The sequence below is a fragment of the Lycium ferocissimum genome, chromosome 12 (genome assembly GCF_029784015.1).
Source record: "Lycium ferocissimum isolate CSIRO_LF1 chromosome 12, AGI_CSIRO_Lferr_CH_V1, whole genome shotgun sequence".
NCBI lineage: Eukaryota > Viridiplantae > Streptophyta > Magnoliopsida > Solanales > Solanaceae > Lycium > Lycium ferocissimum.
The window spans coordinates 51284696-51300616 of NC_081353.1; the positions used below are offsets into that span (position 1 = coordinate 51284696).

Consider the following 15921-nt stretch of genomic DNA (forward strand, 5'->3'; position numbering starts at 1 on the left):
TTATGTGGCACTACTTTAGCTAAGTTGGATAAATTGTGTGAGGTACATGCACGTTGGGCAAGTGAATGCAGAGATTTTGACTAAAAAAAGGATTAAAATAACAAAAGAGTAAGAATTAAAAGAAAAGAAAAAATTAAATTAAAAAGTTTATGGTTTCTTCAACTTTTTCCCCCGCCCACCGTCATACTTCCCCATCTCTATGTTGAAACAAGTGTTTCAATAAATTTTAAAAAACGTATTTGATAAAAGTATTTATTTCTTAAAGTAAATGAATTTGAAGAATTCATAATTTTCATCTTCATTAAGTTAATACGTTTTAGATTTTTGGACAAGTACATCTTGATTTCAAGAATGCATGAATGTATTCATTGTCTTCTTTTGATAAAAGAACTTATTTTCAAAGAATTATTTAGCCTATAAATAGTGCTTATTTTCTTTGAAAATAAAAAGCAATCCACAAACTACTTCCCCTTGAAAATACTTGAGAGACATTGATCAAAAGGTGAAATCGCATATTCAAGAATAGAAGAGCAATGTTCTTGAATGCTACTTGTTGTGTGGCTTAGTTTAATCCCGAAGATAGAGTTGTCATTTGTTCTTCCTTTGCTCGTGGGAGAGACTCCAACTATCTTCAAGAAACGTCTTGACGTGCCTCTAAGCCAAGCAAGTCCTATTTTGGGTTTCTAATATTATTATCATTTGTATTCTAACAATTTGATATATTTCAGTCGAGCTATTGGAAGATATTATTATCCATGTTCTAATAATTGGAAGATATTAGTATCCTTGTTCTAACAATTTGAAGATAGTTGTCTCTATGGGCCGAGTAACAAATACATACATTAAAGTGTAGATACATAGAATTCAATTGGTATGTTGAATTCATTGGGATAAAACTTGTCACATATTAGGTTACATGAAATGTATTAAAAAAATGAAATAGTGGGGATATGATAGAGTTAGCGTATATCTCTGTGAAAATTCTATCAGGTGGAAAAGTGAAAAGAAAACAAAAGTCAATACTTATATACTATGACTTGAAATGTTGAAGGAATAAGGTCCATCAAAACCTTTACTTCATAGAAGAATCTTGAAGATTCCTTAAGATCTGGTTGATGTGTAGATGGGGAATTATCAAACGTAGCCTAAAAAGTGACATTGGATAGAAGCCAAATACTTGGGATCAAGTGTTGCAGAACGCGATCTCAAAATTTCATATTATTTTGTTGACTTTGACTATGGAGATGACCAATTAGACAATACCAAAGTCATAATCAAAAGGAAAGCTGTCAATGAAATTCGGGTTTTATCTTCTAACCTCTAATCTCTATTTATTCTCTGCCTATTGTGATTCTTCGTGAAATCTAATGCTAGGTAGATGATCCTTCTTGTGATAATCTTAAATGATGCACATGATTAGAGATAACATATGATTTCTTTGAAGATGAAAAAATGTGCAAATTGATTTGCATATACATATATGTTGCATGCATAAAATTGCAAAATGTGAATTTCAAGTTCTTGAAAGAATATGAAGCATATTATTTGAAAAGATAATATATATACCTGAAAGCTTAAATATTATTTTGAGATTGTGACAAAATGAAAATATTTCTCCTTATATTATGGAGTTTCTTGATATAGGGCATGAACGTCTGAATCGTGTAAATTTTAGATCCATTTGACTCTTGGTCAATCATTGATGAATTATTGTTTGTGAAAAAAAACATGTTCTTGGTATCTTACTTGTAATAAGTGCAAGATAATTCAGAAACCTTTCAAGACAGCAGAAAGAAAATTCACACTTTTGAGATTAATTTACACAAACATTTATGAGAAGGATTATTTGTCACATAGCGAAAAGAGATATTATCACCTTCATCGGTGATTATTCAAGATACGTTTTCAAGATTGTTAGTAGACATGATATGTGTTATTTAAAATCATCATATTTATATATGAAAATTGGTATACATATATGTTGTGTACAAATATCATGAAAAATATACTTTCGAGTTTGTAGAGTGATATGAATATTGTTACGGTTCGCATTTCGCGGGCGGGGTTAGCGCTCGGGAAGCTACTACAAGTTTGTTGGTGCTCTTTTGGACTTTGTTTTGAAAAAGAGTCGTCACCTAATTTTTAAGAAATTAGGAAATGCAGTAGTGAAGGGTTTATTCAAAATACAGTGAAAGATCTTTCGTAATCCAGAGTTCTAAGTAAGGGTTCTGATGATTCCCTGGGGAAGGTGTTACGCACCCCAGTATTAAGGATCTGTACTATATGGTTGACCTTCAAATTCCGGTGAGTGATTATCTGCTTAAATTGCTTATTTGGTGTTTATTTTCCGCTTTATAAAATATAATCATTGGATTGCATATCATTGATTTTAAAAGATTTGAATATATTCCCTTTATATATAGGGTAGTTTAGATTGGATTTATAATATTTAGTTTAGATAGGACTTATAATATCCACATAAGAATAGGTTCCTTTATATATAAGGATAAGGTATTTTGTTTAAAGAAGTAAAAGAGTTTTGGTTTAAGAGTGTAAGTATATTTATTATCCCTTTAAATCACACGCTTTGTCTCGGGTCCGTCCGTATAGTGCGTTAGAACATCCTATCTTAAATTTCATATTACAAATGCGTATCACTTATTTGAATAAGCCCGGTTTGTAAAAAGTGGTTTAATTTTACTATTTGTAAATCTGTTTTTCATATGAATTTGTAAAGACACTTTCGTTTTTTGGGCTTATCAAGATGTTTATTTTAAAAGATGGCCCCAAAAGATGCCTTATTTCTTTTTTAAAAAAAAGCTTTGGCCAAAAAATCCTTATTATTTTACCACTTTAAAAAAAAATAGGTGAGGGGGGCTTTTGTCCCAAAACGTTTTTGTCCCGTATGCCTTATTTCTTTCTTTAAAATCATTTTGTTTTAATTGTTGGGCTTGAGCAAAATTTGGCTTAACTTTTATCCAAAAAATTTGTGCACAGTTTGTAAAATGTGATCTTTTGTTTCGACATTTTTGAAACTCCTTTTATCTTTGCTTATTAATTTGTATCACAAATCAATTTTCGTTATTTTTTCGAACTTTGAAAACATTATACTTAAACCGGTTTGTTTGAAATTCGTTTGGGACCTAAAGTCGACTAAACGACATAAGTACAGTTATCCTAAGACGTCTAGTTCAACCATAAAGGATTCCATTATAATACGAGTTTTTACGAGTACATGAATACAATACAACAATTTGAAAAATAAGAGGACATAATAATAAAAAAGAGAAAGGATAGGCTAGGGGCGTACCAAGCCCCTAGTTGGCCATTTTCACCCATGGTTGGGCCTTCGATGCACTCCTTCTATATATCTTCCATTTCCCTAGGCCCAGACATTCATATTGTTGAAAGAAGTGGTCTGTTGGGCCTTGGCCCAACAGACTTGGCTTGAATCGGCCCAAGTGGCCATACAGTGGAGAGGAGAAACAAAAAGGGGAAACCGGTTAGAAATTATACTATCGAACTTATCACTATTATATATATATATATATATATATATATATATATATATATATATATATATATATATATATATATATATATAACATACATATGCATAAACAAACACACATATACACATGTTTAGTTTCAAATTGGGCCTAAAAGGGCCATCGATACACTTTAACAATTCTGCCCGAGCCCCTTGTTTGGCTAAGTATAGATGTGGGCTATTCTTGTGCTAAATGTGATGGGCTAGGCCCGGATTTCTGCTAAGTCTATATTTGGGCTGAAATTAAAGCCTAATGAGTTCTATCTCCCTTTGTACTCATTTTGTAAAGCTAACTTGTTTAGATGTACCCCTGATATATCGTGATATACACAGGTGATATGTATAGCTGGTGTATACCATATGTATACTCCTTCTTCTTTATCAAATGTTGTATATTTTATGTATACCTAATCATTAACTTAGACCTCGGGCTTATGTCTTGACCAACTACTAGGTAAATCTTTACACATTTTTAGGAAAAACTTTATAATTATAACAGAGGTTAGTGAGAACTTAAACTAGTCAATTACACACTGCGAGAAAGGAGCAGTTTCACAATATAAAAGAAAACACATGACCTTACTCAAGTAACAGTTGACCTAGCAAAGTAGTAAGATCATAGCAATATACATTCATGGAGTCAAACAGTACCCAGAACTTAACAGTGATATGTAAATCAAGAAGGATTGAGCCATAATCACAAGGAGAGTTTAGGAATCAAGGAATCGAGACGCAAGACAATTTCAACTTAAGCAATCTTAACCGGGCCAAATGGTACAAGATAGGTCGGATCTAGCAAACTCAAATAATAACAGATGACATAAAGGCACATATTCTACTTCAGCTAATTCAACAGGAAAAAGGTGCATATAAAAAGAGGTGCAGGATTCATGTACATCATAACTCAGATAACATAAATAGTTATGGCCTTCAGTTCCATCAAGGCTATAAAGGAAACAGGATGACAATGAATCCCAACAGAGCCAAGAGTTTAATGTTTTAATACCCCTTTTAAAGCAATGACTTAATCACCAAGATTTCCATTTGTCTAGTTAATATTCCCATAAAAACCAGTCAAACTATTGCGGACCACTTCCTCTTTTGACTTTAGAAGTCTGTTTAGATACCTAATGTACTCACTTCATTTTTTTAACCTTTGACATAATGATGAAGTTTGAGGAGTCAAATGTAATGATAAAGGCAAACATACATCCCATGGACTAATGGAGTATGCCGTGGCACCTCTTATTTGGAGGAAGATACTATGGACCAAGTGGAACTTGGTACTTCTCCATCCTCTCTCTGAGGTGCCTTTTAAAAATGCTCTTCCACTGTCAAGTGGTTCATGGTTTGTTCATGATCACTTACGACTCTACCAAACAATCGCCTTAAATCAAATCAAATACCAACTTCCATTTGAGGTTGAGGTACAAATTAAGCATAGTTAATCAACATTGACACGAGTTAGCGACCTACACCTTTTTTTTCTATTTTTTTTAGTTAACTCAACCTAGGATTTTTTAGTTTATTTTGATCACCTAAACCAAATTAGAGCTTAAGGCAAGAGGGTTGAGTCTACTTTTTATTATTGGTTCACACACTATCACTAAGAATCGCTACTTATTCCATGTTTTACTTTAATGTATAATAAACAGGCCATGATATTCAGATCATTTCAGATAATATATTCAGATAGGTTTAGGAAAACTAAAACATATTCAGACAGACCTAAGCAAGTTCATATACAACCAGGTCTATTCAGACACCTTCAAGTGTTTTTAATCATATTTAGACTTATTTAAGTGCACTCACAATTGTTAAAACCTTTTAGACTCATTCAATCAAATCAACAAGCACATTAAAGAGTATTATGGGACATTCACATATACTGGTAAATAGACTTAAATCATTTCAGGTGTTCATATGAATCTTAGCCTAGACAAACAAATGCCAACCAACATGATTCATACACTAACAGACTCATATGAGAAAGAATCTAGCCAGGGTCATATCAAACTTCTCATCCTCTTCTCTTCTTTTAGGTTTTTAACTGTTGAAACTAAGTGATTAACTCATTGAGACAATATCGTATTTTAACTTCATATGAGCATCTCATTTCATTCTATCATGATTATACTTGAAGTCAGTAAAGGGGTTTTAGCACCATAAAGCCCAAAGTTCAAAACCAACAACAACAACTACAACATCATTAAATTACTTGAATTAGACAAACATGACTAATTACTTGAACTAAGTAGGACATTAATCTCATAACACTTAACTAAGCAGCATATAAACTAAAACTAAGCAGCATATAAACTAACCCTTAAACTAAGCAAAATAAAAAAAAAAGCAATAACAAGATAAATTGTTACCTTTTTCATGCGCAGCCGATTCAAGAATGAACTTGGAAACCTCTTGTGCTCCCAATCCAAACTCAGACCACACAAGAAACAAAGGAAAACAAATTTTTAAACTCAGAAACCCAACCTTTAAAGTTAAGTAAAAAATTTTAGTTGAAACCCTAATCTTGAGTATACATCCTCAAAATATACGTTTATAGGTGTATCCCCGAATCTGTCCATGTCCTTAAAATGCAAAACTTGGTTCTATTCATAGAACCCCAAAAATGAGAGAGAAAACCCCAATTTCCCGATGTGGGACTCATTTGATTTTTGTAAATTTTCACTTGTTTTCAAAATGAACGAACAGGAGTGAAACAAAATAACAACAAACGACTCGATTTGAGCCGATTTTCTTCGATCCATTCGGTTCCCAACGAACCAATGGGCATTGAGGATTTCAATGTGAAGGACTAACTTGCACGCAAAGTAAAAATGAAAATGATGAAAAGAAAGGGATGATTGTACCTCTAAGTCGTGTTCGGATGGGATTTGGTGGAGGAAATTTCGTGAAAAGGACGATGCAATAAATGCTTCATCCCTTTTCTACCATAACGACGCCTGTACACACCTACCTCCTCTGTAAGTATGCCTAAACGGTGATGGGACAAGAGGGAAAGGGGAAAGACAAGGCGGCGGCACTAGGGTTATAGAAACCCTAGCCGCAACAATGCAAATGACCCCCTTAGGGGTCTCATTTGGCTGAAGACTTAGCCATATATACTTGTCTCCGTTGGGTCGGGTCTGGATCATTTGGGCCTGGACTCGGCCAAAATAAAAAAGAGGAGAAAGAGGCCTTTTACATGTATATACACACAATTGATACATATACGTATATATATATATAGTGTGTGTGTGTGTATATATATATATATATATATATAGTGTATATATATACATAAAGGGCAAAACAGGCAAAATAAAATGGGCAAAACTAAAAGGGTTGATTATTAACCACAATATTACAAAAATAACCAAATTAAGACATAATTAAACGATTAAACCATTAACAAGATGATTTTGCACTAATGACCTTAATTGTCTTGAACCATGAATTGGTTATTTCAATTATGGCCATAATCAAAATAATTAGCAATTAAAGGCTAGTTTTGAAATAATGACACTAATTGACTAAAACCATGAAAATTGGTTATTTCAGTAAAGCGTAATTAAACCTGACAATTGATTATTTCAATTGTAGCCACTATTAGCCATATAGTAAATATTTATCGAATTTAACCATAATTAAACACTTGATTAATTATGATTAACTCTAATAATTTGTACAAATTCATATTGAATATGCAAAATTAAGAATTGAGGGGTAAAATGATTAATTCATTCAATTAATCAGATCCCTTGAATTAATTGGAGTGAAATGCTTGTTAATTGGCTTTCTGATAATTTTAAAAATTAAATAGACAATTGTTTCATATTACTTTTTCTTGAAAATATGTAAATTATTTTCCAAATGATTCATAATATTATAGAAGTTATTTTGCTAAACAAATATGGCGAAATATTATCTAAATAATTTTATAAAATCATTTTGATATGTAGAAAATACACACTTCACTCCGTTTGATATCCACAGGTTTTGAATAGTTAAAATAAATTATGGGAGGTCAAAAATTAGGTGTCAACAAATATATTATTTGTAAAGATCTTTTTAATACTTGAAAGTTAGAATATTATTTTGAGATCAAGAGAAAATAATATTGATTCCATTATAAGTTGAAGGCCTTTCATGAATTTAGATGATGAATTTGGTGTATTATACTCAGCAACAATATGATTTTTGAGTTCTAGATGATGAGAAAGCTCTTGGAATATTGAAAGTATGAGGTATTCGACTATCTTTCAAAAGCCAATAGTAGACTGGATTTTCTAATATAATTTTGTTGAGTTTAAGGACATAAATTTTGTTATGTCAGCCCCCAAAAGAAAAAGAAAAAGAAAAAGAAAAAAAAATCTTTGGCGGATACGTTGAACTGGTCCAGTATTGATGACGACTAGTTGATGGAATACAAATTTATAGTTATACCCTCTACTTGAGAAGAAATTATCTGGGTTAGAAGTCTTACGCTATGTATTTCGATATGGAGTAAGTCGGTGCCATCTTTTTTGACTATATATTATGATGATAAAACTTCTATATTTTGAGCTTCAAGTGATTGTTACAACAGCAAGTCGAGACGAGTTCATCTCACGCGCAATCACGGGAGAAAATTATTGGAGGATGGTATAGTTTCCCTTTAATATGTGAAGTCCCGGTTCAATTTAGCAGTTTTTTGTCTAAAATTTAGACAAATAATTGTTGCTGAAAATTTGTAAAGGAATGGGAATAAAGCCTATCGAAAATTAATTGTACTTTATGGGAACCCTACCTAATGATGTAATTTTAGGTTCAAGGGGAAAAACAAGTAAAGTTACAATAGTGGAGCACATCAATGAAATTCCCAAATCCTAAAAGACTGAGTAGATGTGCATAGGTTGAGATTCTTTTCTCTTAATATATCTATAAGACCGATCTCGGTTGGAGTTGGTGAGAACACTCTTGATAGATTACCGATATTCCTACAACAGAGGAGAATGAGATTATATTCTCTTAATAAGTCTAGCGATTAGAGTATGTAGGAATATTCTTGATAGATTTACCGACACTTTGCTGCAAAGGAGGATGAAATTAAATTCTCTTAATGAATTCATTCACTATTTGGTCGGAGTATGCAAAGTTTGCAAAGAGGAGGCCGCTTCAATAAGATTTTAGCAGGGAAATCATAAAGCACTTAGATAAAAGGATTCAAGAAACATGGCCTTAAGGTGTCAAAGGATATTGATTTTCACCGGAACATAGTAACGTGCGTGGAAATTTTTCTACTTCATTCAATGAACTACTTAGTTCAAGATTCGTTCACTACGTAGTCAAGGATTTAGAAAGTCTTCACTAGCTAATGCTTCAGGTCCAAATGACACCATTATTGATGCATGTTACTAGATTAACATCTCATAAATTTTCAAAATTTCTTGAAACAAGTGGGGGATTGTTGAAACAAGTGTTTCAATAAATTTTTAAATAACGTATTTGATAAAAGTATTTATTTCTTAAAGTAAATGAATATGAAATGATTTTGAAGAATTCATAAGTTTCATCTTCATTAAGTTAATACGTTTTAGTTTTTTGTTCTTAAAGTAAATGAATATGAAATGATTTTGAAGAATTCATAAGTTTCATCTTCATTAAGTTAATACGTTTTAGTTTTTTGGACAAGTACATCTTGATTTCAAGAATGCATGAATGTATTCATTGTCTTCTTTTGATGAAAGAACTTATTTTCAAAGAATTATTTAGCCTATAAATAGTGCTTATTTTCTTTGGAAATAAAAGCAACCCACAAACTACTTCCCCTTGAAAATACTTGAGAGACATTGATCAAAAGGTGAAATCACAGATTCAAGAATAGAAGAGCAACGTTCTTGAATGCTACTTGTTGTATGGCTTAGTTGAATCCCGAAGATAGAGTTGTCATTTGTTCTTCCGTTTGCTTGTGGGAGAGACTCCAACTATCTTCAAGAAACGTCTTGACGTGCCTCTAAGCCAAACAAGTCCTATTTTGGGTTTCTAATATTATTATCATTTGTTTTCTAACAATTTTATGATATTTCAGTTCGAGCAGTTGGAAGATATTATTATCCCTGTTCTAACAATTGGAAGATATTAGTATCCTTGTTCTAACACTCTAGAGTTCTTTTCACCCAGTTCATCTAAAGAAAAAAAGGAAAAACATTAAGCATGTTAGACGCATCTAAAATCAAATGCCCAAACACAAAATTGTAACAAAAATTGGTGTTTGGTCCAACAGTAATGGAGTTTCCGTTGAAGAAGTCTTCTCTGAGCGAGGAAATAGCAACGGCAAAATTCATTCCTTATAAATTTCTTCACCATCACTACCACCATCAGAAAAGCTTCTCAATACGCCTACTCTCTCTTCCCCATCCCTTCTCTTATTTATTTTCCTTTGTCATTGTATATTTTTTTCATTTATTCCCTAATTTTCCTCTCCAAAATAGTAGGCCAGGATTACTATATGTGGAGCGAGTTTCTCTTGTGGTCTGATGAGGGAATTTTGAGGTAATCTGAGGAAAGGGGTTTGGGTATGGGGGTCACTGGTGCCCTTCAATGGTGATGGTAACGGCCTACTAGTGGCAAACCGTGGTGAACCCCATTTTTTTTAATCTGGGTTTACCTTTTAGAAGGTGGAGAGGACTGATTATATGGTATTCTGCACATTTTAAGATCAGAGGAGATGAAGGCCATGATGACAAAAAGGGGGAGGTTTTCGTTGGGTGGTTCTCGACCTGGATTTGGTGGGAGTCCGGTGGTGATTACCCTCGGCAAAACTATTCTTTGGAATAAAATGGCTACTCGGACAAGATTCTGCAAAATCCATCTCCTGGTTCTTTCAATTTTATTTTTCATATAGAAATTAGTTTTAAAACGTTTATCTACATAAGGAAATAGAGGATAAACGGTTTATTTATGGATGAATTAAAAAAGGACGTGGCTAATGACATGGATCTGATGTGTCACCCACGTAAGGCAAGTGAAGAACACGCACAGTGGGAGGGCTTTAAAATACATGTTTTGAATAGGTTCGGGGGTCTAGATGAAATTCCATAGAGTACAAACACTTGGATGACAAAAATGGATAAGTACAGGAGCCTACCAAGCTATTCCGCCTTAATAAAATAAGATACTATATTGAAAATAACCGGAATAGCTTAATTGATAGAGTAAAGACTAAAAATCCTCATAATGCCATCTTAAATTTGGCTTATGATAGATAGTTAATTTGTATGAGTCTCTTTTCCCCAAAATTAATTTTTGAGTAATTGATATGAATAAACATACATATTCTTATAGAGTAGATTTGAAAAATAGATTTATGGGCGAGATATGTCCCGGTTTATATTCTAGATGGATAGAATTTTTTAGATAAGTATCTAAAAGAATTGAATTACATTTCCTCTTTTTTCCTTCTCTTGTTCAAACAAATTTGAATACGTAATACATATAGGTCAAATTGGTTAGTGTTATTATTGAGAAGATTTTGGCTATCTTTTATGATATGATTCGCTTTTATATTTCTTAAACTTTTATGTTCATTAATGTGGGATAGACGTGCAATGTGCATGCCCATAAATCAGTATACAAAAAAGTAGACAAGTGTGGTATCAAGTCTCAAAGGCTTTACACGCTTTACAAAACACATATAACATCATGACTGTTGATTTTGTTTAGAATTACAAGATTAATTCGTCAGTTATATAGCAAGTCAATTCTTCCTTAAATGTAGATTGTTTCTTCTCAATTAATCGTTTTCCAATTTATAATAGACAATTTCTTCTTAAATATAGAATGTTTCTCTTCAATTAATTTTTCCCTGATTTATAATAGACAATTTATTTTTAAATATAGATTGTTTCATTTCAGTAATCTTCAGCAAGAAAAGAGAGACGAACTTTTCTCGTGATGCCCTTTTGAATCTGTTTTTGAATTAAACGGTCAAATATGATCAGCCTTTAGATAACATGCATTAAGTTTGGAGTTGTCTTTTTTACTTTGATCTTAGCTCATCAACTGTGCATTTAGCACGTGATGCTCATTACGCCCCTCTACGTCTTCTACTATATAATCTTCCTTTTCCCTTGATACTGCACAAGTTATCTTTGTTTGCCTTTGTTTGCTTCCTTAATTTTCTTGTACGAGCTTTTCTAATTAGTTTATTAAGTTCTTGTGAGTCTTCTTTTAGGTACCAGAATGATATGTTCGAAGATAAGTTTGAAATCATAGTGCGTCGTCTACTCCTTTATCTTTTTCCTTTTTATATGAAAAATAATGGGACTATCTACAATCATCTAATACAAAAACGAAAAGGAGAAAAAAATGAAATAGACAACACACCATAAATTCTAGACTTATCTTTGAATCAGTTGTTTCTGTGAGACTTCATAATCTCAAAAACACAATGAAAAGGCAGGATTGTTGGTAGTTATTTTTGCAACCTACACAGGGATAGCAATAGCATCCGCCGCTCTTGAATTTCTATGTTCTATATTGATCCTTGCATTTTTTCCCTTTTTCAACTTCACGAATCCTATTTAAATTCTTGAATTTTTCTTAATATCTTTATCTCCTTGATGTGCCACTGAATTACGACACATTTGATGTCTTTTACATGAAGTTCTCATTTTCTTAGTTGTTTTGTGTTTTGTAGGGATAAATTATTCAAAGTGTCAAAAATGTCAAATCAAAGCAGGAAGTGAAAAAATGCGGCACAGAATGTAAAACACGAACGCATAGTCAAATGCATATTGGAAACAGAGAACTCAGAAATTTGGCAACTGAAATATGGCGCAAAACCGAATATGCGTCGCAAACTGGTGCACCAGTGCCACATTCTAGTCCGTGTTCAGCGTTGGAAAAACACTGAAACGCGCTACATATCACCAAATGCGGTTGATTATGCGGCGCGGATTGGCCCGATGGGGTATTTTTTCTAGTTTTTGTGCACGAATTTTGGAGGCTATAAATGCACTTTCTAGGATTTTTTATCCATTATTCAGCTTCTAAAACTTGTCCTACTTGTAAGGAGCATTGAATACTCCATTGTGAAAGCTTTCTAGAAGAATATTCCAACTTTTCTTGTCATCTTCATATTGTAAGCTTTAAATGTTGTCTTATTATTTTGTCTTGTACTAGAAAATATGAGTAGCTAATTTTAATACTAAGGTTGTGAACCCAATGATGGGTGTTATGTTAATGGGTGTTTAACATTGAATATATGCATAAGGGGTTGTTGGTTTTATTTATTTCTCATGCTTTAAAGTTGGTTGGTGGCTACAAACACGAACCTATGCCATAAACCCTTTTTTTACTTGGGAAGGTGAGCTAGGGTTTGGTAGAAATAAATAACAAGACTCGCGTTAACCTTCGTTTAATAAACTCACTTTTTTTTTTTGGTAATTAACTTAGCTTTATTAATTGCCAAAATTGAACATTGCAGTACCATAGCTAGACTTGACACAGTCTGCTGCCTCAAATCAAGAAAACACCTAGCCAAATCCTGCTGGGAGGGGGGGGGGGGTACACTAGAACATGCATCCAATATCCCAACAAGGAGGGTGCAACTGTTAAGGTCATAGCAGGGCTACACATAGACTATAGGGCCCTATCTAGTAGCTAGAAGATGCATTGTTGTAGGTGTTGCTGAATACAGGGGCGGACCCACGTGGTGTCAAGTGGGTTCAATTGAACCCACTTCGTCCGGAAATCTATTGTTTATAGAAGGAAAAATATTATTAAATCTGACTATATAAAAGAATTGAATCCACTTGATACAAGCCTTCAGCGTAGAGCAATGGTCAAGTGGGTTCAATCCACAGTGACAACGCAGGATCGATTCCTTTTTATAACATTGCAAAGGCTGCTTTTTGTTATTTTTGGGTCAGTACTCCATGTATTAGGCAGGGCAATTGGCCAACCATTTTACGGAAAGAAAACAAAATAATTGACCATTAGACCAGCTATATTCAATTAATGCTAGTCAACTGCTAGCTAGTAAAATTTATTACTTTTATATTGTCTTTCTTTATTCTATTTCATCTTTTATAGTTTGATTTCTTACTCAAATTCAATAATAATATTCTAAAATCTATTTTAGTTCAAACAAATGTTAAACTTTTTATAAATTGAATTTGGTACTCTGTTTCTTAGTTTTTTGTTACAACATGCAACTATATTCGTTGAAACTATATATAGGTTGTAGTTTATTTTAGTTCAGTTAATTTTTATATAATTTTTGTTTTGTTTAAAACATTTTGGTATTGTCTTTCGTTCGTAAATAACACTGATAATTATAAATGATTTTGTTTAATTAAATAGAGCGATTAAATTTTAAATTCTTGTTGAAGTAATTTTTTTATATTAGATAGATTTGTTTAATAATGAATGTAATTTTTTTTTTTGTGATTCTTTTCAAAATTTATTTCTCTATTTTGTTAAATAAAAAAGAGTGGAGTTTAAAATAACTTTATTTTGATGTTACATTACTAAAAAAAAAGAACAAATAAAACAACATCGGGCAAATCTAGCTTGTTATGCTCGACGTTGCTTACATTATTAGTTATCACCATTGATCCCTATTCATTAATTGAACCCGCTTGTATAAAATTCTGGGTCCGCCACTGGCTGAATAATAGTTGGTGCCCTGATGTTGCATGTAACTGCCATCTCTTTTTCTATACTTCCATAGATCTGCTCACTTGTTCAAATTGTCTCTGATTTCTCTCCATCCATATGGCATGGACACCTTCATTATATACCATTTTCATCACTTGTGCATCTTGAGATTTCCCCTTGCTTCTTTTGATTATCCACTGCAGGTGGTTGACCCAATTTATAGGTCCTAGATGATTTTTTGTAGCCAAGCAAATAGTCTAGTCCAAAGAGAGCATGCAAAGGGACAAAGAACAAACAAATGATCTCTAGTTTCCAGGAATGCATCACAGAATATGCACTTAGGATCAATGTTCACATCCCATGTTATCAATCTATCTTTAGTAAGGAGCCTATCCTGGATATGAAGCCACAAAGTAAAAATAGCCTTAGGTCTTGCTGCATTCTTGAACAACAAACATTTCCATGGCACTCTCACATTATATTCCAAGAGTTGTAAATATATTTGCCTCACTATACTGTTGCCGGTTTTAAATGGTCGATGCAGTTCATTCCGAGTAGATTGTGTTGCCAAGATCTTTCTCAGCATCCAGCTAGCCTGCTTAGGCATGGTGAAGTTCTCCGGCTGTTGATTTTTTAAGTAGTACATATGCACCCACTTAATCCACATTTTATACTGTTTGTGGGCCAGATCCCAAAACTTTTTGAGAAGGGCAGCTTTGTTCCACACATGTAAATTAATCAGATTCAAGCCTCCTACGCATTTGGGGGTACAAAGCTTGTCCCATGATACTAAGGCCTTTTTAGTGATAGAATTCATCCCTGACCACACATAACTCCTACAATGAGCCTCAATAGCTTTCATCACCTTAGAAGGAATTTGAAATAGTTGTGCCTAGAAAGCATGCATACTAAATAATACTGATTGCACAAGTTGAATTCTGCTAGCATATGAAAGTTGTTTTGCAGTCTAGGAAGATATTCTAGCAACCATTTTAGTAATAAGTGGTTGCCATTGTAAGATGGACATCTTCTTGGTGGATAAAGGAATTCCCAGATACCTGAATGCCATTTCTCCTTGCCCATATCTCAACTGCTGGAGTATTTACTCTCTGATAGATTGTTGCACACCTCCAAAGTAGACAGAGCTCTTCTCCATATTAGCTTGCAGACCAGAGGAGGTAGAAATTTTTTCAAATACTTTTTGTAAGGCAACAGTTGACTCTACGTCACCCCTAGCAAATAGTATAAGATCATCAACAAAGCTAAGGTGTGTTATCCCTAGTTTTGCACACCTAGGATGATGTTTGAAGCCTGAGTTATTTTTCAGTGAATTTAATCCCTTACTTAGGTACTCCATAGCAATGGAAAATAGGAAAGGGGATATAGGGTCCCCTTGTCTAAGTCCCTTTGTAGCATCAAAAGGAGGAGTAGGCTCACCATTGATAATGATTGAGTAATGCACAGTCTTTACACACTCCATAGTCGACCTCATGAACTTCTGGGGAAATTCAAGTCCCTCCATAACCTATTTAAGATATATCTATTTCACCGAGTCATAAGTCTTCTTTAGGTCAATCTTGATCATACACCTAAGTGAGGTGTTATTTCTAGTAGATCCCTTGACCAGTTCATGGGATAGGATCACATTATCAGCAATCTGTCTGCCTGGAATGAACCCAGCCTGAGCATTGCAGATAATAGAGGAGATGAATTTTGTAATCTGGTAG

At 33.3% G+C, this 15921-nt stretch overlaps 1 protein-coding gene across 1 annotated transcript; it reads right to left on the bottom strand.

Moving 5' to 3' along the window:
- Window positions 1-14420: 14420 nt before the first annotated feature.
- LOC132039428 (uncharacterized) lies at window positions 14421-15674 on the bottom strand. Its single transcript, XM_059429911.1, has 3 exons — window positions 15393-15674; window positions 15253-15303; window positions 14421-15086 (listed from the first exon to the last, which is right to left on the bottom strand). The coding sequence occupies exons 1-3, from the start codon at window positions 15672-15674 to the stop codon at window positions 14421-14423; spliced, it is 999 nt and encodes a 332-aa protein (XP_059285894.1).
- Between the last annotated feature and the right edge of the window lie 247 nt (window positions 15675-15921).